The 24,837-nt window shown below is 54.3% G+C and overlaps 1 protein-coding gene across 1 annotated transcript in view; it reads right to left on the bottom strand.

Moving 5' to 3' along the window:
- Positions 1-2,506: 2,506 nt before the first annotated feature.
- Positions 2,507-24,837, bottom strand: part of SELENOI (selenoprotein I) — a 26,215-nt gene continuing 3,884 nt past the window's right edge. The window contains exons 2-10 of the mRNA XM_057387697.1: positions 13,931-13,999; positions 13,527-13,635; positions 11,452-11,526; positions 10,418-10,680; positions 8,560-8,668; positions 7,077-7,125; positions 6,516-6,696; positions 5,560-5,742; positions 2,507-2,572 (exon numbers count right to left, since the gene is read on the bottom strand). Of these exons, the coding sequence (XP_057243680.1) occupies positions 2,507-2,572; positions 5,560-5,742; positions 6,516-6,696; positions 7,077-7,125; positions 8,560-8,668; positions 10,418-10,680; positions 11,452-11,526; positions 13,527-13,635; positions 13,931-13,999 (1,104 nt within the window). The remainder of the gene's footprint in view (positions 2,573-5,559; positions 5,743-6,515; positions 6,697-7,076; positions 7,126-8,559; positions 8,669-10,417; positions 10,681-11,451; positions 11,527-13,526; positions 13,636-13,930; positions 14,000-24,837) is intronic.

Raw genomic sequence — 24,837 nt, 5'->3', positions numbered from 1 at the left:
TCTGCATCCCCAGAGCACATCCCACAGCAAGGACAGAGCCCATCCCAGATTAGGAACACTTAATTCTTAAAACCTAAACCCCGGGTGGGCAATAGCAGGGCTGGTTTTCAGCCATCACACAGGGTTTGGTCTCTGTTTCCATTCTCTCAGAACCCAGCAGCAGAAATCACTGGATTTCCAAGAGCCCAAGGAGAATCCCCCTCCCCAGCAGTCACCTGGGCACTGGGATGGGCTCTGCCCCCTCCCCAGCAGTCWCCTGGGCACTGRGAYGGGCTCTGCTCCYTCCCTGTCCTCACCAGGGACAAGCCAGCCCAAACCCCAGCACTGACTGAAGGAGATTTTTTCAACTTCCAAGGTGCAAAAAATTAAGGCACCAAAAAGCCAGGACTCCCCAAGACAAAGCCTGTGCGAAGGAAGCAGTTCCAGGTTTGGAGAGGGACGTTTTTCCACACACCTCGGACAGCTCAGCAGCATCCCAGTCCTCAGGGGCCAGTGACACCCATGGGAAGAGACAGGACAAGGCAAGTGCCAGGTTTGGGAGCCCAGAGTTCAGCTGGAGGCCTGAGGGAACAGCTCAGCTCTTCCCTGGTTGGGCAAACACAAAATGAGACAGAAAATCATCCAACATCCACATTTTCCAGTGTTGTCAGCCCAGCTCTGCTATCTGAACATGTCCCACAGAAGTTGTGTCCCAGCTGAAAATTCCCTCTAATTCCTGTGGAGCAGGACCTGCATTTATCTCCATAATTCTATTCCACGAAATAGCAGGAGACAAAAATTCAAGTGCAGCCCAAGTCATTTGTCCATGGAGGTTTTTTTCTGCTGTACAACATCAGTAAAATGGATTGAGGAAGCTACTTTATTAAATAAACTCTGAAACCCATCCGCCCCCTCTCCGGCCCCGCCGCAGCCGCACGGACGCGTGAGCACACGGAGATTTGGAGCCTCCCACGATGAGGACAGCCCTGGGAAGGGCCCAGTTTGTCCTTGCAGGCCGTACCATGACCAGGGACTGACCAAGGGCTGCCCATGAGCTGCCCAGGGCTGACCAAGCAACCCACGAACTCAYGAGCTCAACCTCAGGGTTTCCAGTTTCATCAGCATGACAGTGATTCCAATTTCCAAAAGAAAAAGCATTAAATAGCAGTTACACGTTGAAGGCTTCCCAGAGCAGGAGGAGGCTTCCCCTGCAGCAGGAAATTGCTCTGAGCAAGCTGTGATGCCCCACGTTGCACAACAATCAAGCGTCTGAAGGACTTTGTTCCCATGGTCGCTCCTTCCACCTGCACGATCGGCTGTGCTTGTTCGCTTCCGGATGCAGCCTTTCCAGAGCCTGGCTTTAAGCTACACTCTTCATTCAAGCACAGGTCTTCAATTGAATCAAGCCAACAGGAAAGAAAATCAGCATTCAGTCTTCACCACCCCACTCGAAAACTCAAATTATAAAAACAAATTAAAAAATAAAATCAACGCAAACTCRTCTTGGATAAGCGGACAGTAAACGAAGAGATGGCTGGATGAGACACGCGGCCGCTGGGGACACAGAGAGGGAGATGTGCAAAGGTTCCCACAAACACCCCAGGAGCTCCTGAAGGTGCACACAGGACTGACACGGGGCTGCAGGAGCTTCTCCCAGTGCTGGAATTGCTGTTGGGAAGGGCCAGGCTGCTCCTGGCTGTGCAAGAGGGGCTCAGGCAGCAGGAAAGGACCCAMGGAGCTGACCCACAACAGCAAATCCATGCTGGCAGGAATGGGGAGAGCCTGGCTCTGTGGTCTCAGCCATAGCCCAGACCCCAATCCCAGACTGGGAACGCACATGGGAACACAGGAACACGTTGAGATGCGGTCCCAGGTACCACGAAATGCACAGGAGCCACATTCCCACTCCTACAGCAAACTCAGTCCTGATTTTCCGAGTCCCCCAATTAGAATTTTGAGCGTCTCGTCCTTTTTTCTTCCCCCTTTAAAAAAAAAAAAAAAACCAAACCAACGAAGGTGCAAGTATTTGCCCAAATCCAGAAGGCAGGACAGAATGTGGGGGAACTGTCACCATCTGCTCCCCAAGTGGCAGCCCAGCACAGGGACTGTCCAGCAGGACTGGGGACAGCCAGGAACTCCCCTGGACCGCCAGGATGTGCCCCCGCCCTCGGAGGAATCAGCTGCGTTGGTTTTGGTGGCAGGCCGAAGTGCTTTGCTCAGGTAAAGCCTTTGCATCCCCAAGCAGCTTTCCCTGAGCAAGGGCCGGAGTCTGAGGCTTCTCTGGGAACATTCAGCTGGTCTAAGGTACAGTAACAGTGACCCAAAAGGCTCCTCCTCCTCCGGCTCCACCCAAAACCCGGTGCTTGCGGGATGGAAGAGCGGCTGCGGCGGATCCCGCGTGTCCTTGGCCCTGTCCCGAGGATAGTTTGGATCTGTGGTGATGGCTGAAGTATTTACAGGTATTTGCAGCAGGTATTTACAGTCCTTCTGCAGCCCGCAGGCCGATCTTCTCCTCCTCTGCTCCCAGTCAGTCCGGAGTGGGCTTCCGCAGGGAGAAGGGCCGGATGTTGAAGTGCCTGCTCAGCTGGCTCACCTGGGGACGAGGTGGACATGGCATGGGGTTATTCCAGATCCTGGGGGTTATCCCGGATCCTGGGGCTTATCCTGGATCCTGAGGGTTATGCCGGCTCCTGGGGGTTATCCCGACTCTTGGGGGTTATCCTGGTTCCTGGGGGTTATCCTGGCTCCCAGGGGTTATCCCGATTTTTGGGGGTTATCGCGGATCCTGGGGGTTATCCCGGCTCCCAGGGGTTTTATCCCAACTCTTGGGGGTTATCCCAGATCCTGGGGGTTATCCCTGCTCCCAGGGGTTTTATCCCGACTCTTGGGGGTTATCCCGGCTCCCAGGGGTTTTATCCCGACTCTTGGGGGTTATCCCGGCTCCCAGGGGTTTTATCCCGACTCTTGGGGGTTATCCCAGACCCCATGGGGTTATCCCTGCTCCTGGGGGGTTATCCCAGGGGTTATCCCAGCTCCCGGGAGTTGTCCTGGCTCCCAGGGCATTATCCATGACCCCATGGGGTTATCCCGGCTGCTGGGGGTTTATCCTGACTCTTAGGGGTTATCCCGGACCCCATGGGGTTATCCCGGCTCCCGAGGGGTTATCCTGACTCTTGGGGGTTATCCCGGATCCTGGGGGTTATCCCAACTCTTGGGAGTTATCCCAGATCCCAGGGGTTATCCTGGCTCCCAGGGGTTATCCCAGATCCTGGGGGTTATCCCAGATTCCATGGGGTTATCCCTGCTCCCGGGGGGTTATCCCAGGGATTATCCCAGCTCCCGGGGGTTGTCCTGGCTCTCATGGGGTTATCCCGACTCTTGCGGGTTATCCTGGATCCTGGGGGCTGTCCTGGTTCCCGGGGCTTATCCCAACTCTTGGGGGTTATCCCAGCTGCCAGGGGTTATCCCAGCTGCCAGGGGGTTATCCCAGCTCCCGTGGGGTTATCCCGACTCTTGGGGGTTATCCTGGATCCTGGGGGTTATCCCAGCTCCCAGGGGGTTATCCCAGCTCCCAGGGGGTTATCCTGCACCCCGGACAGTTACCCCGGCTCCCAGAGGTTATCCCGACTCTTGGGGGTTATCCCAGACCCCAGGAGTTATTCCAGCTGCCGGGGCATTATCTCGGCTCCCAGGGGTTATCCCGGCTGCCAGGGGTTATCCTGGTTCCCATGGGGTTATTCCACTGCCAGGGGTTATCCCAAATCCCAGTGGTTATCCCGGATCCCGGGGGCTATCCCGGACACCATGGGGCTATCCCGGGTCCCATGGGGCTATCCCGGATCCCACAGGGCTATCTCAGACCCCATGGGGCTATCCTGGGTCCCAGGAGCTATCTCAGATCACATGGGGCTATCCTGGATCCCGGAGATTATCCCGGCTCCCAGGGGTTATCCCGGCTCCCAGGGATGAGCAGGGGAGCAGGCAGAGCCCAGCCCTGCCCCCTGTTCCCACCAAGCCCCTGCCACCCCCTTTGCCCACTCTGCCCACCCCTCTCCAGCCCTGTCCCATCCCTGTCCCCATCCCTGTCCCTGTCCCCAGGCACTGGCTCCACAGAGAGCAACCCTGCTCCCTCCCCACACCTTCCCAAACAACAGCCTGCGCTCCCTGGGAAGGGGCTGACTTCCATCTGCCCTCCACAGGGGCAGGAGTCGGGAATGCTGAGCCAAGGCCTGCAGGATTTTACCCTGCTCCTTTATTATTTTATTTAAATTAATTTCATCACCTCAGGTATCGCTATAAAATACTCCTGAATCAATTCAAAGCAGGAGCTGAATAATTTACTTCCTGCAAAAGGAGGCTGAGCTGGGCAGAGGCTTTATTTATTCCTAACCATTCTTCCCAAATTCAAAGCAGTTTGGGATTATGCCCCAATCCCAAAACTTTAAAGGCTTTTCAGCTCAAAAGACTTTTCTCCGGAAGAGGAGTGGGCACAGATGGGCCCCTGGAAAGCCAGAGGGAGGGAAGGAGGGAACAGGACACTGGGAAGCTCCCGGGAGGGGATGGGCAGGAGGATTACACCACCTGCTCAGCCCCATCTCCAGCTGTGACTCCAAGAACAAATTTATTTAAGCTTCTTAGTAATTCAAATCCTTCTTGCTCAGAAGCCTCATTACACTAATTGGAAAGACAAGGCAACCTGGCTATTACTCCTTGGCTGTAATTACAGCTGGGACTCGACTCTGGAGGCTCCAGGGCAGAGCTGGGGCTCCCAGGGGAAGGGGCTTCCCAAGGAGGGTAGTCCCTTGTCCTCTTTTCTCAGCAGCTTCCCAGGGCATTCCTGATGGGATTCTCAGCTTCTCCAAGTTTTTGTTCTCTGTCTTAATCAAAACTCAGGCAGAGCACGAGGAGGAAACCAATCCCTGCTTGATCCTGCACAGCCCTCACAGCAGGACAGGCCCTGGAGGGAACTGCAGGGACATGCCCAGGAACATCCCCACTCCATCCTAGCTCTGCCAGCGCCTTGGAGACCTCAGTGAGAGAGCTCAGAGCCCCTGCCAGGGCCTAAAGGGGCTCCAGGAGAGCTGGAGAGGGACTGGGGACAAGGGATGGAGGGACAGGACACAGGGAATGGGGTCACACTGCCAGAGGGCAGGGATGGATGGGATATTGGGCAGGAATTGTTCCCTGGAGGGTGGGCAGGCGCTGGCACAGGGTGCCCAGAGAAGCTGTGGCTGCCCCTGGCAGTGCCCAAGGCCGGGCTGGACATTGGGGCACCCTGGGACAGTGGGAGGTGTCCCTGCCATTGCAGGGGTGGGACTGGATGAGCTTTGAGGTCTCTCCCAACCCAAACCATTCCCTGATTGTTCAGCTGACACACCCCAGGAAGGACAGCCCCTGTCACATCCTGTACAGCTCCTTTCAAACCCGTTCAGCCTTCCCAAGCCGTCCCAAGGAATCCAGCCCAGACTCCAGGGGCTCACGGGAACAGCACAGAGCCATTCCCAGTGACACTCCCAGTCCCATACAAAGCATCCCCTGCCCCAAGCAGCATCACCCCAGCCCTGCAGCGGGGTCACCTACCACGACCACTCCGTAGTGGATGTGTGCCARGGTGAGGAAGGCAGTCAGCAGGTACAGCAGGAGCGTTTCACTGCCCGGAGCCAGCCCGGACAGCACCAGGAGCAGCGCGGCTGCGATGGGGAGCAGCATCCAGTTGAGGGGCTGGCACCGAGTGCTGCTCATCTGGCACACGATCAGCTGGCACTGAGGGGACAGGGACAGAGCCTGAGCCTGGTGTGGGTTCTGAGAGCTGCAGCTGTTTGTCCCTAGGGCACAGGGCACGGTCATTGGTGTGATCTGGCACACTGTCCCTGTGCTGGCACTGCTGCGGCACCTCCAGTGCTGGGGGCAGCTCTGGGCCCCTCCTGACCAGAGAGCCCTGGAGGGGCTGGAGTGTGTCCAGGGCAGGGAACAGAGCTGTGGAAGGGTTTGGAGCCCCAGGAGCAGCTGAGGGCGCTGGGAAAGGGGCTCAGCCTGGAGCAAAGGAGGCTCTGGGGGGACCTTGTGGCTCTGCACAACTTCCTGACAGGAGGGGACAGCTGGGGGGGTCGGACTCTGCTCCAGGGAACAGGGACAGGAGGAGAGGGAACGGCCTCAGGCTGGGCCAGGGCAGGCTCAGGTTGGATATTGGGAACAATTCCTTCCTGAAAAGGGCTGTTAAATATTGGAACACGCTCAGGGAGGTGGTGGAGTCCCATCTCTGGAGGGATTTAAAGGCCACTGGATGTGGCATTTGGGGACATGGGGCAGTGGTGGCCTTGGCAGTGCTGGGGGACAGTTGGACTCCATGGTCTCCAAGGGATTTCCCAACCATGATTCTACAAATATGCAGTTAAATTGAGTTTTGACCAAAAATTAAGTCCCTCCCATTTTAAATTTATCCCCAAAAGGGGGCAGGAGCTCCTTTCCCATCAGCACATGTAAAAACACCCAATTTAACCAATTCTCCTGCTCAAGCACAAAGCAGAAGCTCTTACAGAGATGTTGGCGAAAGCTGTTCCAACCATGAAGTAGAAGAGCCTGGGCTGGACCTCCAGGATGTCAGTGGGGGACAGGAAGACCCAGGCAGTGCAGAGCAGGAACAGCAACACCGGGGACACGAGGGGCAGCAGGATTTCRTACACAGAGTGGTGCTTCAAGGTGTTATTTTTATAGGCCCTGAAATACAAGCAGAGAAATTAAAATACATGGAATCACTGAGAAATCTCTTTGTTTACCCAGGTCTTGMCTGCAGTAAAGYACTGAAGKKGTTCCARGAGAGCTGGGGACGGACTTGAGGACAAGGAGAATGTGTTCCCCAGGGCAAAGGGCAGGGTTGGATGGGATATTGGGCAGGAATTWTTCCCTGGGAGGTGGGGAGGCCCTGGCACAGGGTGCCCAGAGAAGCTGTGGCTGYCCCTGGATCCCTGGCAGTGCCCAAGGCCAGGCTGGACATTGGGTCTTGGAGCACCCTGGGATGGTAGAAGCTCTCAAGGTTGGGACTGGATCATCTTTCAGGTCCCTTCCCACCTGAACCGCCTGGGATTGCACAAACTCACTTGTAGAAGTTGTACAGGCTCATGGGCAGGGTCACAGTGAGGGCACAGGCTGCAAAAGAAAAGCTCCACGTTAGTGCCCCAGGGCAGAGGGGACGCCCTGAGCACCCCGAGCAGGCAGCTCTGGCTGGGCTCTGCTTTWAGTTCCCCGAACCAAAAATAGCTCYGAGGGTGCCCCAGGAATAGCTCAGCACGTTTGGAAGTAGCTGCTCCCAAATCTGGCCCAAGAGCTGTAATTAAAAGTTAWGGTCTGCTGTAAATTGAAGACATTTCCATTTGAAAGAGCTCGGCTTTGTGCTTTAAACAGTGACAAAGTTTAATTATAAAACAACTCTAATGAGACATGAGGTGAGTGCACACTCCTCAAGTGACATGGCTGGGCACAAAAGTTGTCACAATAAAGGCAATTTGCTGTTCCTCTGGCTGTGTGCAAACATTTCCAGCGCCTACAGTGCCAAAAAGTTGTCATTTCACTGGATAAATGACACAAAGTGCCCAAATTACTGAAAAATCCTGACCTCGATCAGAACCACAACACTATCTGTGATATTCCAGCACAACTCCTTCGCTGTTTACCCAGCAGAAGGTGTGTAAACAGAGCTGGAAATATTCCTGCTGTAATAACCCAGCTCCTCTCCCCCGTGTGGGAATTGAGCTTCATTGCTCACACAGGAAAAGCACTCTCATTATTCATGTTAAGTCACACAGCTGTCAAAGGAAAGCTGGGAACATCCACCTGATAAAAGTGTGAGAAGTAGATTTAACACACCAATTAACTGGAAATGAAGCAATTACAGAGAACACCTGAAGAGACACAGAAAATAAACGGAGCAGAACTTGCGAATTGGGAAAATGGCATTAAAAAAACATCAGCTCGACTCTGCCCTTTTCAGTGACTTATTTTGATTGACCACATAAAAGCAATGCTGGGCCTTTATTTCAATTTTATTATTATTGTGATGATGTAATGTTTAGGTGGGTGGATGGAGGGCAGGATCCCCGAACAGCAAAGCTCCCACCCACCTCCATGGCTGCAACCTCCCTCCCACGCAGTGTTTGGGCTCTGGGATGAGAAGGAGCCCCAGAGCAGCAAAACAAAAGAGTCCTGACCCCCCCAAAACCAGTTCAAGGCTGGGGAGGCTCCACTGAAAGCCAGGGCCCACCATCCCTTGCACACTGGGCTTTACCCCCTGRAAACTCCGGGTTTATCAAACCGGTTTTATCCCCAGGCTCTCACTGAAAACAAACTGAGCTTCCCCGGAGTGAAATCAGCCCAGGCAGAGCGGAGTTAAGTTCTCCAAAATAACTCTGCAGGAGACAGGCCTGTTTTGAAACGCTGAGAATTTCAGGCTGTGAGAACACCCGCAATTAGTCACTTCAACAACAGCCCGGGGCGACAAACAGAGCAGTGTTAGCAGGTCATTAGCAGGGGGTTTGGGAAAAAAGGGGCAGTTTAAAAGACAGGCTTCAACATGGAGTTTCTTACCAATAATCATTGCAGTGAATAGGTCTCTATATAAGAAATTAAACAGGAAAGGTGCATACCAGGCCTCAACTCCCACAAAGGCTGTCACTATGTAGACAATTGAAATGGTCTGAAAGAAAGCACAGGACAAGCAGGGGTGAGAAACGAGATGGGCAAGGCTGGCAGGACCTCTCTGGCAGCCCACACATGTGCCAGGCAGCTCCAAGCTAYGACATGCTCAGTCCTACCCACCAGCAGGAAGGAGAAAAATAAAACAAATCCACAAATATCCCACGTTACCAGATGTAGGAAGTGTGAGCTGCTGAGCAGGGATTGGGTTGGGCAGTGCCCGTCCCCTCCAGTGCTGGGGGCAGCTCTGGGCCCCTCCTGACMAGAGAGCCCTGGAGGGRCTGGAGYGTGTCCAGAGCAGGGAACGGAGCTGKGGAAGGGKYTGGAGCCCCAGGAGTGGCTGAGGGAGCTGGGAAAGGGRCTCAGCCTGGAGCAAAGGARGCTCCRGGGGGACCYTGTGGCTCTGCACAACTCCCTGACAGGAGGGGACAGCCGGGGGGGTCGGGYTCTGCTCCAGGGAACAGGGACAGGAGRAGAGGGAACGGCCTCAGGCTGGGCCAGGGCAGGCTCAGGKTGGRCACCAGGAGGAATTTCTGCATGGAAAGGRTGGTCAAGCCTTRGCCTTGGTGGAATCACATCCTTGGAGAAATATAAAAACCATGTGGACATGGGTCAGTGGTAGCCTTGGCACTGCTGAGGGCATGGCCAGACTCGATGGTCTCAGAGGRTTTTTCCAAMCTCAAGGATTCCATRAGGAGGGTATGACCAGGACCTGCAGGAGGAACACCCTGGCACAGTTTGAACTCTCGAGGTGACCAAAGCACAGGTTTCACACAAGTTGCAGTGACCCTGCAGGGGTCACTCGGGGACTCTTCCTTATCCAACGGCTGCTGGATTACAGGGAGAAGCTCACCAGGGCTAYTTCAGCTCTAACAGTCCCCTGAAGCTGGGTGGAACATGCTGCAGGGGAGCTCTGCCCTCCACCCCTGCCTTTCTCCAGCAGGCAGCTCAAAGACCTGGGTTAAGCAACATTGTGGGAGAAAGGATCAGAGTACAGTCTGGGACCAGCTCTGGTCTCCTTTTAGCAGGAGACATKACTATTCYAATTAATGCAGCTGCATTAATTGAACTCTCCTTCCTAATTGTTGCATTTCCCRCCCAGCACCTGACATCCAGAAGATAAAAGAATTGATGTAAGATAATGAGATATAAGGAAGATGCTTTTTTACAATGAGGGTGGTTGCCCAGAGAARCTGTGGCTGCTCTGTCCCTGGAACTGTCCAAGGCCAGGCTGGACAAAGCTTGGAGCACCCTGGGCTGGAAAAAGGCATTGCCAGAAATCCAGGTGAGCTGCCTCATCCCCAGCTCCCAGATCTCTTTGGGAAGAGCTTCCTGCAGAGAATTCCTTAAGGAGGGATGGACACACCAACATTCCAAGGGGTCCATCACCATCAATGTCAACAGGCCCAGAGGRGCAGGAATATTTGCTCCAGGAAGAGCAATTAACAAGTCAATTAACTCCGCTGAGTTTTTGGCCTAGATCCTGGCAGTGCCAAAGGCATCCCAAATTTCCAGGCAGCAATTTACCCACACTGGTAGAATGTAGGGAACTACTTGAAGCAACAATTCCAGTGGGCAAAGCACGCAGGGAGCAGGGATTGCCAAGACAATGCCCACCCTTGAAGCCTTGTTTTTCGTGGAGAGTCCATCTCCACGGACTGATTCCATCATTTACAAGGCTCTGGAGGCACAGTGAACACCTCTCATTGGGCAGCGCTGCACCCAGCAGCTTCTCAGGCCATGCACTTACCACCTGGCTGATGTCATATCCCCAGGGCAGGAAGAGAATCCCTGTGTTATACTTCTCCCAGTGGGAGAGGATGAAGGAAAACAAGACCACCCACAGCAGGAGGTAGAGCACGAAGACGCTGACGCCGGTGGAGCCGCGGCCAAAGGTGGAGTACACGGTGACCACGAAGTAAACACAGGCCCAACTGTCCAGGCCGTGGTCAAACAGCTCGCCCAGGGGGGTGCTGGAGTTGGTCCGGCGTGCTTGCTTCCCATCAACACCATCTGGAAACGGGGGAGCAAACAGGGAGCTTTACTGGATACTCCACACACAAAGCAGTGGGCCAGGAACAGCAGATTTCCCCAACTCCATCCTCAAACTGGGAGTGGGTTCCCACCCCCTGCTCCAGGGGAGGCTGAGAAATGCAACAGTCTGAGGGGATTGTATTTATTTCCTTTGACTTCCTTTATATTCCTTAAAACAGCTTCTTCCTGTGCCTAAGGGAGATCCAGGAGAGCTGGAGAGGGACTTGGGACAAGGGCCTGGAGGGACAGGACACAGGGAATGGCTTCAAAGCGGAAAAGGGGAATTTGGGTGAGATATTGGGAAGGAATTGTTCCCTGTGAGGGCAGGAAGGCCCTGGCACAGGGTGCCCAGAGAAGCTGTGGCTGCCCCTGGATCCCTGGCAGTGCCCAAGGTCAGGCTGGACATTGGGGCTTGGACCACCCTGAAACAGTGGAAAGTATCCCTGCCCAGGGTAGGGGGTGGAACTGGAAGATCTTGCAGGTCCCTTCCCACCCAAACCATTCTGGGATTCTCTGATTATTTACATCAGACCAAAGACAGAGTTTCAGAGTTCATCTCAAAGTCAGTTCCAGTGTCCTCCTTTCCTATCAGCTGCTCTGGGACAACTTCCTTCTCTCCACGCTGCAAAGCAGCTCCCAGAAACTGCTCCTGGCAGGAGCACAGAATCAAACACTTCCCGTGGGCTCAGAGAGGGGACAACGCAGCCACAGCATGAGTGGGTGACCCCAAACCCCCAGGGAAACTCTTACCTAATGTGTAGGCCATGAAATTGAGGAGCCCCACCACGATCCACACTCCATTYGGAACATGCTGATGATCAGGAGCTGCAGGGATCAGACAGACCCGAGTCAGGACAGCTCAGCAGGTRCTTCCAGAGGGTTTATTTTGGCCCAAGAGGCACAGCCACGAGGACTCAAACAGTCAATCTGGGATGTGAACTTTGCAGGATGTGATGGCAGAGCTGCCCCACAACAGCCCGTGAAACCAGGTCAACGAGGACTTTGCCTTTCAGGATGTGTTTGTCCTTTGTCCCCAAAACTCATGGGATCTGAGAATCAGGGCCAGTTCTGCAGTGCCACTGCAGGCCATGAAAGTGTGTGCAGAGGACACTCCTCAATCACTTGCCCAAAGTGGAGCCTCTTTGATGTGGCAACTGCCTGCCCCCGCAGGAACATGCCAGGATTCCCCGCCCAGTCTCCAGTCCCATCCTGCCAATGGAAATTCAGCTCTTCYTTAATAGCACCTCCACCTCCTCCAGCACGGCTGGGCATGGAGCCAGCCCAGCTGGCTGTGAGCAGGGAGCCCAAACTGGCACTGRGAACTGGCACAAAGAGGCATGGATCCTTGGCAGCAGGAGGGCACAGGGAGCTCTCYTGGGGGAACAATGATCCTGTGAAATGCCACCTCCTGTTTCCTCGGGGCAGCAGGATGGTGCCTTTYCAGCAGTAGAGGGATGGAGGGCATCACATCTGCAAAGCCATCTGAGGAGGGAGGGCACAAAATTCTGGGGGTCTTCCAAGCAGGACATGCAGAAGTTGTATGTGAAAGGGTCCCAAATCATGAGCTTCTTCATCCTTCCAAAGCCAGGTTTTGAGAGGTTGGGAGAGCTGGTGATGTCCAGCCCAGAGAAGGCTCCAGGGAGCCCTCAGAGCTCCTTTCACAGCCTGAAGAGGCTCCAGGAGAGCTGGAGAGGGACTGGGGACAAGGGATGGAGGGACAGGACACAGGGAATGGGGTCACACTGCCAGAGGGCAGGGATGGATGGGATATTGGGCAGGAATTGCTCCATGGGAGGGTGGGCAGCCCTGGCACAGGGTGCCCAGAGAAGCTGTGGCTGCCCCTGGATCCCTGGCAGTGTCCAAGGCCAGGCTGGACATTGGGCTGGGAGCACCCTGGGACAGTGGAAGATGTCCCCACCCATGGCAGGGGTGGCATTGGAAGGGCTTTGAGGTCCCTTCAACCCACACCATTCTGGGTTTCCATGATTCTGATGTCCTGGGGTTTTTCATCCTGAGCTACTGACAGCTTTTCTTCCCATGGCTCATGGACCATAACAGCCCAAATCCTGGCCAACAGCCATGGGTGCCAGCTGAGCCTTCAACAGCCTGGAATTGGCTACCAACAAAGGAAATCCCAAAACAAAACAGGACTTTTCTCACATAACAGTGTTTTGATGATGGGTCCAGTTTAGAAGAACCACACGAACTCTCCTGAACAACTTTAACCAGACCAGGCAGGACTAAGGGGGATAAAAACAGAGGGAGAAGCTCTTGAGAATTATCACACTGCATGAATCCTTTCCTTGGGACTCCTCCATGTGTGAAGGGACACAACTGAACCATTGGATTCACAGACAGATGAACACAGGGACTGTTAGAAAGTTTAAAGCTGTGAATGGTGAAGCTCAGAAAGCGGATTTGACCTTGTTAGTTTGATGTGGTGGTGGTTTTACCAAGCGGAGAACGAGCTGGGATATGAAGAACAAGGCTTTTCCTGCAGATTTCAGGGAAGCAGCCTTTCCTAACATATTCCTGTTAAGATTTTCAAACAAGGGCACTGGGTTGCTTGCTCTGCAGGCAGAACCAATTCTGACCCAAGATTCCAGCTATTTCCTCCTCCCTCTCCCACCYGCTGCCAGCCAGGAGCACAATCCCCTGGCAGCCAGAGGGAAGGTGTAACACCCAGACAAATCTTTGTCACAAAACACAGCAAATTCAACCCTCTCCTCTGTCCCAGTAACTTTGGGAGGGCCCAGAGGCCTCACTGGGATTCCCAGAAGAGGAGGTGACTGATTTCCCACCTGCCCAGGAACATGCAGCCTTACCAGAAGCATAAAAGTCAGGGTCGAAGTATGCCATGAGGAAGAAGTTGAAGACAAGCAGCAGGAAGCCAGAAAACGTTATCAAATTTGGGGCCAGCCAGGTAGGGAAGATCTATGGGAAAGCAGCAAAAGAACAGATGAACTCATTAAAATGTGGATTCATTAAAATGCAGCTGCACCGTCTGGGTGTTAAACACTGCCAGGAGCAGCCAGAGCGTGCTGGGGCAGCAGGAGGCTTTGGGGTGGGATGCAGGGATTCAGGAGTTTGGGGATTCAGGGATTCAGGAATTCACGACAGGCTGCAGGCAGCCCCTCACTCATTAGTGGCACCACAAAGGAAGCAGCTGATGGTGTGACAGAGGTGACCTGGGCTGTGCCATCCTGCTCAGGACAGGACAGGGACTCACCTTCACAATGGCATTCCAGAAGGGATGCATGACGTACAGGGACAGGGGRTTGCTGTCCACGGCGCTGTACTGGGAACAGGAAACAAAACCCAACAGTTAGGGCTAGAGCAGCTCTTGGAAAAAGGCAGAATCTGGAACTTTCTGAGCCCCATCCTGTGTGGAATCCCCATGGGACTCTCAATGTACCCCCACCAATCCTCCACCCTTTGGAAATGCCAGCTCCAGCTCTCTGAATGGACACTGGCAAGGAGCAAGATGCTGATCCTCCCAACTGCTTCCAACTGCTCTGCCCCACCTGGATATGGGGAAAAGCTGTGGGTGCTACCCCCCAACTGCTGTGATCCCTTTGCTCCCTTGCTGGTCCAACTCTCCATCCCCATTTCCAGCCGTGGGACTGAGAGTCCTTTGTGCAGGATGGGTCTCAGAGGRCTCCTCTCCACYGAGGAGCTGAGATTTCACCAGAGGMWGTTTAGRGAATGAGKAGGGAGAGCTCTGAYCCCTCAYTGCRCCACTTCTACAACATCTGAGGTGCTCAGGGTGTGTTTGTGGTGGGGGAAATAAAAATAGAAATAAAGATCCAGACAAGGCATGAAACAACTTTCAGCTAGAAAGTTAAAATTTGACATCATTTGGCTCTGGAGAGCAGCACGAGCTGTTATCTGCTCTCACAGCCCCYTCCAAGCACAAATTACCCTGGCTAAAGTCCTCTTCTCCCAGGAGCACTTTGATAAGAATCCCAAGAACAATTCCACAGGGTACAGAACTCCTGGACTCAGGCACTCGGTGCTGGGCTGGGCAGAACCTGCTTGGGACAACAGCCCCAGCTCCCAGCACAGGCACCTGCCTGACTCCAATCCCAACCACAGAATCCCAGAGGGGTTTATGTGGGAAGGAACCTTCCAGAAACTCCAGTGCCACCTCATGCCTTGGGCAGGGACATTTTCCACTATCCCAGGGTGCTCCAAGCCCCATCCAACCTGGCCTTGGACACTGCCAGGGATGGAAGTCACAGATTCTCTGGGTACCCTGTGCCAGGGCCTCATCACTATCACAGGGAGGAATTCCTTCCCAATATCCCAATTACACAGATCTCCCCTTTCCACTTTGAAGCCATTCCCTGTGTCCTGCTCCTCCATCCCTTGTCCCCAGTCCCTCTCCAGCTCTCCTGGAGCCCCTTTAGGCCCCAAAAGGGGCTCTGAGCTCTCCCTGGATCCTTCTCTTCTCCAGGTGAGCACCCCCAGCTCTCCCAGCCTGGCTCCAGAGCAGAGGGGCTCCAGCCCTGGGAGCAGCTACAGAGCCTCCTATAAACTCATTCCAACAGGTCCCAAATTTGGTTTGGTTGACAAAAGGAAACCCCTCAGCCAAGAGCAGCTCCAGTTACCCCTCCTCCCCATCACTGCACCCATGGATTGCTCCAAGCTGCTCCTCTCCTTTGCTGCACACCCCACYTTTCCCAGAAAGCAGAGAAGTGATGGGAAAGGGAAAGGAACACAMCCCGAGACAGCACCAGGACCAGGAAGACACCAGGTCTCAGCATTTATTCCCACCTGGGTGAATCCCATCCTCAGCACGGATTTCTGTACCCACTCCCAGCCCTTCCCTGCCCTCCCTGTGCAGGGTCAGTCCAGCTCCTTGCAATTCAGCCCAGAGGTTGCAAAGCCACACCAGCAAAGCCACAGGAGCAGCAGAACAAGCAGCAACAAACACCGAAGCGAAGCCGTATGGAGGCAACGTCTAAGCCGCAAGGAATTTCCATCCCAGCTTAATGCAATTTTGGGGGGCACAATTCCAAATGCTTTACAAGATAATAGGATTTGAAGCACCAGTTAGGGRAGGAGGAGAGACTGATTTAATCTCATTATCCCCAAAACAGCCTGGAACAAGAAAACAGATGCAAGGCTTGGAGCAAGGCAGGGGAAACGCTCTGGAGCCTCTGTGGTTGGACGGGATCTCAAGGAAGTTTCACCAGGTTTGTGGCTCGAGAATTTTTCCTCTCTCCCTGCAAAGACTGGGGATAAAAGTCAATAAAGAGCTTTTCCCCATGGCCACACACATTCCCACCTTGCTGGCAGAACTCAAAGACCTGGAAATCGCCATTTCTCAGGAGAAAGGGCAGCTGCTCTGCAGAGGTTTGCTGATACAACCATAGAATCAGGGAATATCTTGGGTTGGAAGGGACACAGAGGGATCACAGAGTTCAGCTCCCGGCCCTGCACAGACACCCCAACAATCCCACCCTGTGCATCCCTGGCAGCACTGTCCAAACACTCCTGGAGCTCTCATTCCCTGCAGAGCTTGGGCAGTGCCCAGCACCCTTTTCCTGATGTCCACCCCAACCGCCTGGCCCAGCCCTAGCCATTGCCTCAGGTCCTGTCAGGTCACAGAGAACAGAGTACCCCTCAGGAGGAGTCTGTTGACATCCATGAAGTCTCCCCGTGGTCTCTTGTGTGACCCCTCCAGTCCCTTCCCCATGTCTGTGACCCTCTCCCTGCTTTAGATCCATCCTAAACCCCCCCAGCACCTGCCAGGCTCCAACCAGGGCACTTCTTTGTGTGCTGAGCAAGGCCAGCGATGCTGTGCCCACTGTAGGGACACCCTGGGGCACAGGGACAGAAYCAGGGCTGGCTCTGGTGCCAGGCTGGCTGCCACCCTCGGGGACAYGGCTGCCTGCCCAGGACAGCCACCCCCAGAATACCAATGAGCTGCCAGGCATCTTCAGGGACAAATCCCAAGAGTGTTTTGGYCATGCCCAGCCCCTCCTGGGTGCTTTTCCTTGTTGGGGTCTTCCCTACAAACATTACTAAAGTTGTCTCTCCCACCTCTTCATCTGTGAGGCCCCAAATCTGTCATTGTTTGAGCTTAGCACTGCTCTATCATTCCCTCACCTCATCCTTGCTGAAAATTAGTGACAACTGCATTTTGGATCTCCACACATTGGTCTAGTGACTGAGATCCTTCTACAAGTCCTTTTATCGGGACCAATGACTCCCACCAGCCTGGACTCTGTATTTCTGCCTCTTTTTCAGGGAAAGAAGGTCATAGGAAAAGGAGAAGTGCTCAGAAGGAATTTCATACAGCCCAGAATCTCCTTCCCAAAGCAGCCAGGCATTCATAAAGGGCCCTGCTGTATAACAGCTCCGTGTTCACAGAGGGCTTCTCCTCACAGCTGCAGGGAGGAGCCAATCCAACCCAGACAGCTCCCTCAGGATCGTGGTCAGAACTCCTTAGGGAAAAAGCAAAAYCAGCAGAACAATCTTATCACTGGCACCACCCAGGAGCCTCCTGTCCATGCCAGGATGGCTCCAGGGAGCCACAGGTATCCCGAGAGCTGGGGATGGGGCTGGTGGCTGCGGTGCCATCGCAGAYGAGCTGGCTGGCGTTGTTATGGGATTTACAGACACAAATGGCTTGTATGGCTTYGACCCAACATTCATCGTGCAACCAGGACGCCTCTGGGAGATCTAATTATGCATCCAAAGAGGAAAAAAATACAGATTTATAGCCCAGATTCTACTAATGGCCTTCCTGTCCCGGAAAAAACAATTCCACATTGAAGTAATCTGGTTAGCCGGAGCCAGGGGCAGAGCAAGCACTGTCAGAGAATCCTGGAATATCCTAAGATGGGAGGGGGTCATCGAGTCCAGCTCCTGGCCCTGYAGAGGACATGCCAAGATTCATACCATCACCACTGTCTGGGCACACCAGTGGTGGGTGTGACACAACCAGGTGGGCTGGGCACAGGGATCTGTGCTGGGGACAGTGAACAAAGATGGATTTGCACATCCCATCTTGCTCACAGGTGCTCCAGGCAGGATCAGGGCATTCAGCAGAACAGCTCTAKCAAGTYTATGAGGCTATTCCCTATAAATCTYCTTAAATACTAAGAGGGCACAAGGCTAAGAACCTTCTCCCCTCAGGCTCAAGATAAGCCAGGAGACAGAAAACTTAACCAATCCTGGCAAATGCAAGTGAGCAGAGCCGTGCCAGGAAAAACAAGGCACGTTTGCCCTATGCCCATCCTTGGCTGATGTGTGAGGAGTCACCCAGCCCTTTCACGGTACTGATTAACTCGAGCCCTGTTTGTCTGTTCCAAGGTCACTTCCCAGCTGGCACCAGAACGGAGCACACTGGCAGTGGAGAGCTGCACCCACCACACGAGCCCGTGGGTTTGGCTCCCACCAGGAAGSTGCAGGAAGGATGAGGATGTCCTGGCTGTGTGTCCCTCCTCCTGCTTGGGTTTCACTGGTTTTAGACATCCAGYAATGAAAGATGCTTCAAAACACAGCAAAAAAAATCACAGAACGTCTTCTAACTACTGAGGTTGGAAAAGTCTTCTCAGAACATCGGGTCCATCTGTCCCCCAGCACTGGCAAGGCCACCACTGACACTTGTCCCCAAGTGCCACCTCCCCAAGGCTTTTAAATCCCTGCAGGGATGGAGACACCACCACAGCCCTGGGCAGCTGTGCCAGGGATGGACATGAAGGAATTGTTCCCAATATCCACCCTGAGCCTGCCCTGTCCCAGCCTGAGGCCGTTCCCTCTCCTCCTGTCCCTGTTCCCTGGAGCAAAACCCGACCCCCCCGGCTGCCCCCTCCTGTCAGGGAGTTGTGCAGAGCCACAAGGTCCCCCCGGAGCCTCCTTTGCTCCAGGCTGAGCCCCTTTCCCAGCTCCCTCAGCCACTCCTGGGGCTCCAGCCCCTTCCCCAGCTCCGTTCCCTGCCCTGGACAAGCACCAGCCCCTCCAGGGCTCTCTGGTCAGGAGGGGCCCAGGACTGAACGCCTGCAGTGTCCCAGAGAGCTCTCCTCGATAGGGAACTGCCACACTGAGCAGAARCCTCCTTCCTGCTCCTCAGCCCCCACGTGCTAATTCATTGAGAAATCCACATTCGTGCCCTGCCAACACTCTCTGATATTCACAGCCTCAGTTCTCAGAGACACCAGCTGGGGGATTCATGGAAWCCCAGATTGCTTTGGATTGAATGGACCTTAAAGCTCATCCAGTGCCACCCCCTGCCCTGGGCAGGGACATCTTCCACTATCCCAGGSTGCTCCAAGCCCCATCCARCCTGGCCTTGGGCACTGCCAGGGATGAAACAGCCACAGCTTCTCTGGGCACCCTGTGCCAGGGCCTCACCTCCCTCCAGGGATAAACCCAGTGCAGGCTCTTTCTCCAGCACAGCAGCTCCAGGTGGGACACACAGCAGGCTGTGGCTCTGTCCTGGCACCAGAATCACCCAGTGGTGGGATGGAGCTGAGAATTGGCTGCACCACCCTGGTGCCACAGTCCTGACCCATCCCATTGCTGTGTTGAACACAGGGCAAGGCATTTCCCCATGGATACATAAAGAGGGAGCAACACTTGATGTTGATGGCAGGCTTTGGCAGGCAGAATGCCAATTCCAGCTGCATCCAGGAGCTCTCTCTGTTCCAAAGCATCCAATATTCAAGAATATGGGTCACCACCATTTCTGCTACAGTGCGAGGTGATCAGCTGCACAGGAGTGCACAGATGGTGGTGAGCTCAGGGCTGGGAATGATGAATGTTCAGGGATGCACTTAGGAGAGGATCAGTCAGCAATGAACCTCTGGAGTGGCAACTGAGGGATCAAAACGGTGACCCCAGGGACGAAGACTGAGGGAGGGGGGARAAAAGGCAGAATCAAAAATGTGGGACAGGAAACTTGTTTCAATAACACTGAGACAGCCAGAAGAATTTCCTGTGTTGCCAGAGCTGGTTTGGGCTTCAAAAAAAAGGGGGGATGTACTTGAGAGGGGGGTCAGACCAAGGAGAACGGGAGGGACCAGGAGAGCACAGCAGAGAAGGCAGCGGTCGCTCACCACCCCACACTTCACACCCCTGTGCTCTTTCCAAGGGCATATCCCAAAAGCTGCTTCTGCAGGGGCAGTGAGCTGCTCTGGCACCTCCAGGTTGGGATGCCACTCACGGAGAGATCAAACACTGGCAAGAGCTCAGCCCCTCTGCAGAGCTGCGATCCCAACCCGCCAGCCAGGAGAACAGGATGAGAGGGGCAGGGGAAGGGCYTTAAGCTGAAGGAGGRTGGGTTTAGATTAGATTTTAGGAAGGAATTGTTCCCTGGAGRGTGGGSAGGCCCTGGCACAGGGTGCCCAGAGAAGCTGTGGSTGCCCCTGGATCCCTGGCAGTGCCCAAGGCCAGGCTGGATGGGGCTTGAAGCAAACTGGGACAGTGGAAGGTGTCCCTGTCCATGATAGGGAGCTCGAATTAAATGATCTTTGAGTCATTTCCCATCCAAACCAGTCTGAGATTCTGTGATAATGCATAATGATAAAGAGAATTTCTTACAATCCCTAGAAAAAGAAATCAAGTAGAACTTTTCCATTCAAGGAAGCCACAAGGCCACWTGTATCAGGAGATAATTCCAGGTAAAGCAAGGCACTGCAGAGAAGGAGGGGCAACACTACGCCAAGTTTCAACAGAGCCTTTGTGAAGGGCACAAATAAAGCTTTTTTCCAAAGCACATTTCTGCCTCTCATCCTGCCTCTCCACAAAGAGGAAATTCACAATTAACAGCAAAAAACCCACACTGACATCCAGCTTTGTACAAAATGTGAAGCAGATCGAGTCAGGTCACTGATACAAACCCTTGTAACGTGGCCACTTTTGGAGCCAGCTACGGGAAGTGATACTTGAATTTCCACAATGCACTCCAGTTCTCTTCCAAATCCTCCTGAGAGCCAAAGACTTGATGTTAATTAGCAGAGAGTAACTTTTCTGATGAAATTCCCTGTAGCCAAGACTCAACAGACACCAATAAACATTGCAGCAAACTTTCAGTGCAATTAAAGAGYGCTAAGATGGGCTGACAAGCAGCCCACGCTCTGTTTAAGTGGTGGTTCTGCACACCTTGCAACACCCAAGGCACGAGCAGGGACCCAGCTCTGCTTTGCATGCCAGGGAGGGAGGCTTTTCCAACACAGGGAAAAGGCTCACCCAGCCAAAGGCACCAGCAGGCTTAGCACTGTCACCACCTCAACTGCTCCTTCCTCTCCACAGGTCTGTGGYTGCTCCTCGTGGCACCTCTGTGCCCACACTGACAGATGGGATTGGGAACAGCTTTCTGCTGCTCCACTGTGCTCACATCCATGAGAAAGGCACCAGCTGGGAACAGCAACCTGATCCTGGGAGAGTTTGAGGAGGTAGGATGGGTGCAGCAGGCAGGTGGGTGCAGCAGGGGCTGTGTCCTTCACCTGCATGGCAAGGRAAGAGTTCAGAGGGTTCCTGCTGTGGGACAGGACAAGGAATCCAGGAGGATGGACAGGATCTGGCTGTGTGTGCTGGCAAATGGAAACCCCCCAGACCTGGACTGATCCCCCAGAGTGGGCAGCAGCAAAGGGGGGATTCTGAGACCCCACCTGCAGAGCTGCCCCAGCCCCGGGGCCAACAGCACAAGGAGCTGGAGCTGCTGGAGAGAGCCCAGAGGAGGCCCTGGAGCTGTTCCCAGGGCTGGAGCCCCTCTGCTCTGGAGCCAGGCTGGGAGAGCTGGGGGGGCTCACCTGGACAAGACAAGAATCCAGGGAGAGCTCAGAGCCCCTTTTGGGGTCTAAAGGGTCTCCAGGAGAGCTGGAGAGGGACTGGGGATAAGGGATGGAGGGACAGGACACAGGGAATGGGGTCACACTGCCAGAGGGCAGGGATGGATGGGATATTGGGCAGGAATTGTTCCCTGGAAGGTGGGGAGGCCCTGGCACAGGGTGCCAAGAGAAGCTGTGGCAGCTCCATTTCTGGAAGTGTGCAGGAAGGTGTGGCCAATACAGCTACAAGCTGCCCATCCCTGGGCAAGTCATTGTCTCATATAAAAACCCACAGAGGTTTGAAGTTCATCCTGGAACYCTGCAGGACCCACTGGGGACTGAAGTTGCAGTAGTTCCTGACCACAAAAAGCTTCATCACCACCACTGTGTGGCTAAAACAAGCGAGTTTGGGAATCCCCCACCAAAACATGGTTTGATATTTTTGACACCCTGCAGAGCAAAGGCCACTCAGAAACCAGCAGCAYCTCAGCAGCGATTCCAGGGCTGTTCAGGATGAAGAGATGTAAACACAGCCAGGGCAGGTCCCGGGAGTGGCACCAGCTCATCACTCATYGAAACCTCCCAGCACGTCACAAGTGTCTCTAGAAAGCAGCATAAATCCCTTCCCCTCATCTCATCACTTAGCACGGAGGAAAAGCTCAGCCAAGGCTCGTGAGCTGAGTCGCTCCCAGTTAATCCATAAGCACTGCTGCTRTCTCCTCCAACCACGGCACTTTTCAGACCACGAGAGCTGCAAGGGACTAAGCTGGGCAGTGGTTCAAACCCCTGAATTTAATCACAGAGAAGAAGAAAGAAGAAAAACACCTCTAACTTGGAAATCAGAGTCTAGGAGGTGCTCAGCAGGTGCCAGGCAGCACCTTGGGAAGCTGCTTGTGTTTAAAGGCAGACACACACRGCTGTCTCAGAGCAATTAAAAGAGCCCTGGGGAAGGAGTTAAGTGATTCCAGAGCTGGGCTCAAAGGCTTCCCCTCCTTCTCACCCTTCCTGTGAAGGAGTGCCAGGCTGGGGGAAGGCACTGGCCTTTAATCACCGTGGCCTTGAGCCTCACAGCCACAGCCCAGCAGCAAAACACTTCCCTTCCTGCTTCCCCTGCTCCCAGTGGTGTTGTTGCACCGGTCTGAGCTGCCACCGGTGTCTCTGAACACCCTGCAGAGATCTCTTCAGGGCTCCTGTTTCTAGAGCAGCCTAGAGAATCCTGCCAGGAATAGCTTCCAGCCATCTGCTTCCCGYGGCGCAGCATCTGCAGCCCTGCTCTCCGTGCCCTGCTCCCCGTGGCACGGCTGGAGGCAATGGGATTTCTGGTTGAGGAGAAGAGCACCCTCTTTTTCGGGGCACAGATGGCACCAACAGCTGGGTGCCCACCTGGAGGAAGGGTGCACAAAAGGGAGGAGGGCATTCAGAAGGAAAAYRYTTTCCACAATAAATGGAAATCCCTGAAGCTTCAGTGCCCCAGGTGCCCTAGCTCTCCTGTGAATGTCCTTTCCATCTAACACCAGAAATAAGAAATAGAGCTGTTTTCCTGTAAGAAAACTYTTTAAGAACTTGAATAATCAAACGTGGGAAGGATTTTCTATGGATGGGGCGTGCCAATCACATGGATCAGAGGCCCATTTGCTGCTCCAACACCCAGGATTCCTATCCAAATGGATGTAGTATCCATACTATTCCCTCCTTTAAGGCCACCACCAGCTCCTGCTCAGACACAAGGACACAGAATGAAAGGGTTGGAGGGTTTTTTGAGCAGCAGTTTTGCTATAAAAGTTCCTTCCCAAGCCCCATTTGAGTGTCTTCTTGCTGAACTCACGCTTATTCCGGAAGCTTCTGGGCTGAGGCACCAGCCTGGCCCACCTTTGGACTCAAACATGACACATGTCGTCACCTTCCCTCTCCATTCCTCCCGCGCCTCAGGTAAGGAGTGGCATTCCCACCTCTTCCTTCGCTGGCATTTCCCCCAGACCAAGATTCCTGAGGATAACACATACCCGCGGGAATGCCTGAGGCCCATGTGGCACCACGAGAGGCTCAAAATGGCACTTGCAGCCAGCTCACACAGGGAGAAAACCAGGGGAGCACACACTCACTCACAGCCAGAACCTCCTACACAGCCAGAACCTCCTACACATCTACTCGAGCACCTTCCCTGCTCTGATGGGACCTGGATCAAAGAGCCACACAGGGATCACAACCCTGGGAATGGTCATCAGGGGCTCCATGGCACCAGAGACACTGGTACAGCACAGGGGTAGAGCTSCAGAACATGGAATCAAAGCAGCTCGGACAAGGCTGGGTGAGGAAAGGCTACAGAGAAAGCAGAGCACATGACTGGAATACAGAAAGGCAGGGACAAACCATCGGAGCTGGCTGCGACTGCCAGGACACGGGAAGCTGCAGAGCTGTGCCCTCGCTCAGAATCAGCGAATGCCAGGATGGTTTGGGTGAGAAGGGTGCTCAAAGCCCATCCAGTGCCACCCYCTGTCATGGGCAGGGACATCTTCCACTGTCCCAGGATGCTCCAAGCCCTGTCCAACCTGGACTTGGACTCTGCCAGGGATCCAGGGACACCCTGTGCCAGGGTCTCCCCACCCTCCCAGGGAACAATTCCTGCCCAATATCCCATCCATCCCTGCCATTGCCTGTGTCCTGGATGCCATTCCCTGTGTCCTGTCCCTCCAGACCCATCTCCAAAGCCCCTCTCCAACAGAGGAAGCAAAGCAGGAACAGACACCTCCGTGAACACTCCCTAGGGCCCCATTTCCCCTTCTCCCATTACAGAAGGAGGTTGCCCAGAAGCTGGCCACACGGCCATCTGCAGACCTCTGGCATCCAACTGCAAATTCCACTCAGAAATAGCAGTGCCTGGCTGCAGCTTTCATGGCAGGGGACAAACAACACCTGACAGTAACAGCACTAGGGTTTGGCAGAGGACATTCAACACCAAACCAGAGMAGGGTGCCTGGATTGCTTTCCTTTGGGATGTGGACACACAAATCCTGCTCCATGGCCTCAAAATGGTGTTTGGATACAGAGATCTCCAGCCTGCCAGGCCCAGCCACCACCTGCCCCAGGCTGACAAGGCACAAGTGCTGGAGCAGACACACGTGGCATTTGTCTGACCTCGGGGGAAGCCTCAGCACCTGCCAGGCAGGGCTGGGACACACCACCTCCAGAGCATGGATTTGGTCCCTCCCTTCCCAGTTTAGCTTAGTCTGTCTCCAGAGGGGTATTTCCTACACCCAAAGAATTCCCTGCTGCTGAAGTGTTACAGGCATAGAATCCCAGGATYACTGAGGYTGGAAAAGACCTCCCAGACCCCTGAGTCCAACCGGTGCCAAAT

Source organism: Malurus melanocephalus, unplaced genomic scaffold (assembly GCF_030028575.1).
Source record: "Malurus melanocephalus ecotype Western Australia unplaced genomic scaffold, MMel_1.1 scaffold_1310, whole genome shotgun sequence".
Lineage (NCBI taxonomy): Eukaryota > Metazoa > Chordata > Aves > Passeriformes > Maluridae > Malurus > Malurus melanocephalus.
The sequence above is the reverse complement of the archived record's forward strand: the minus strand, read 5'-3'. Positions and strand labels throughout refer to the sequence as shown.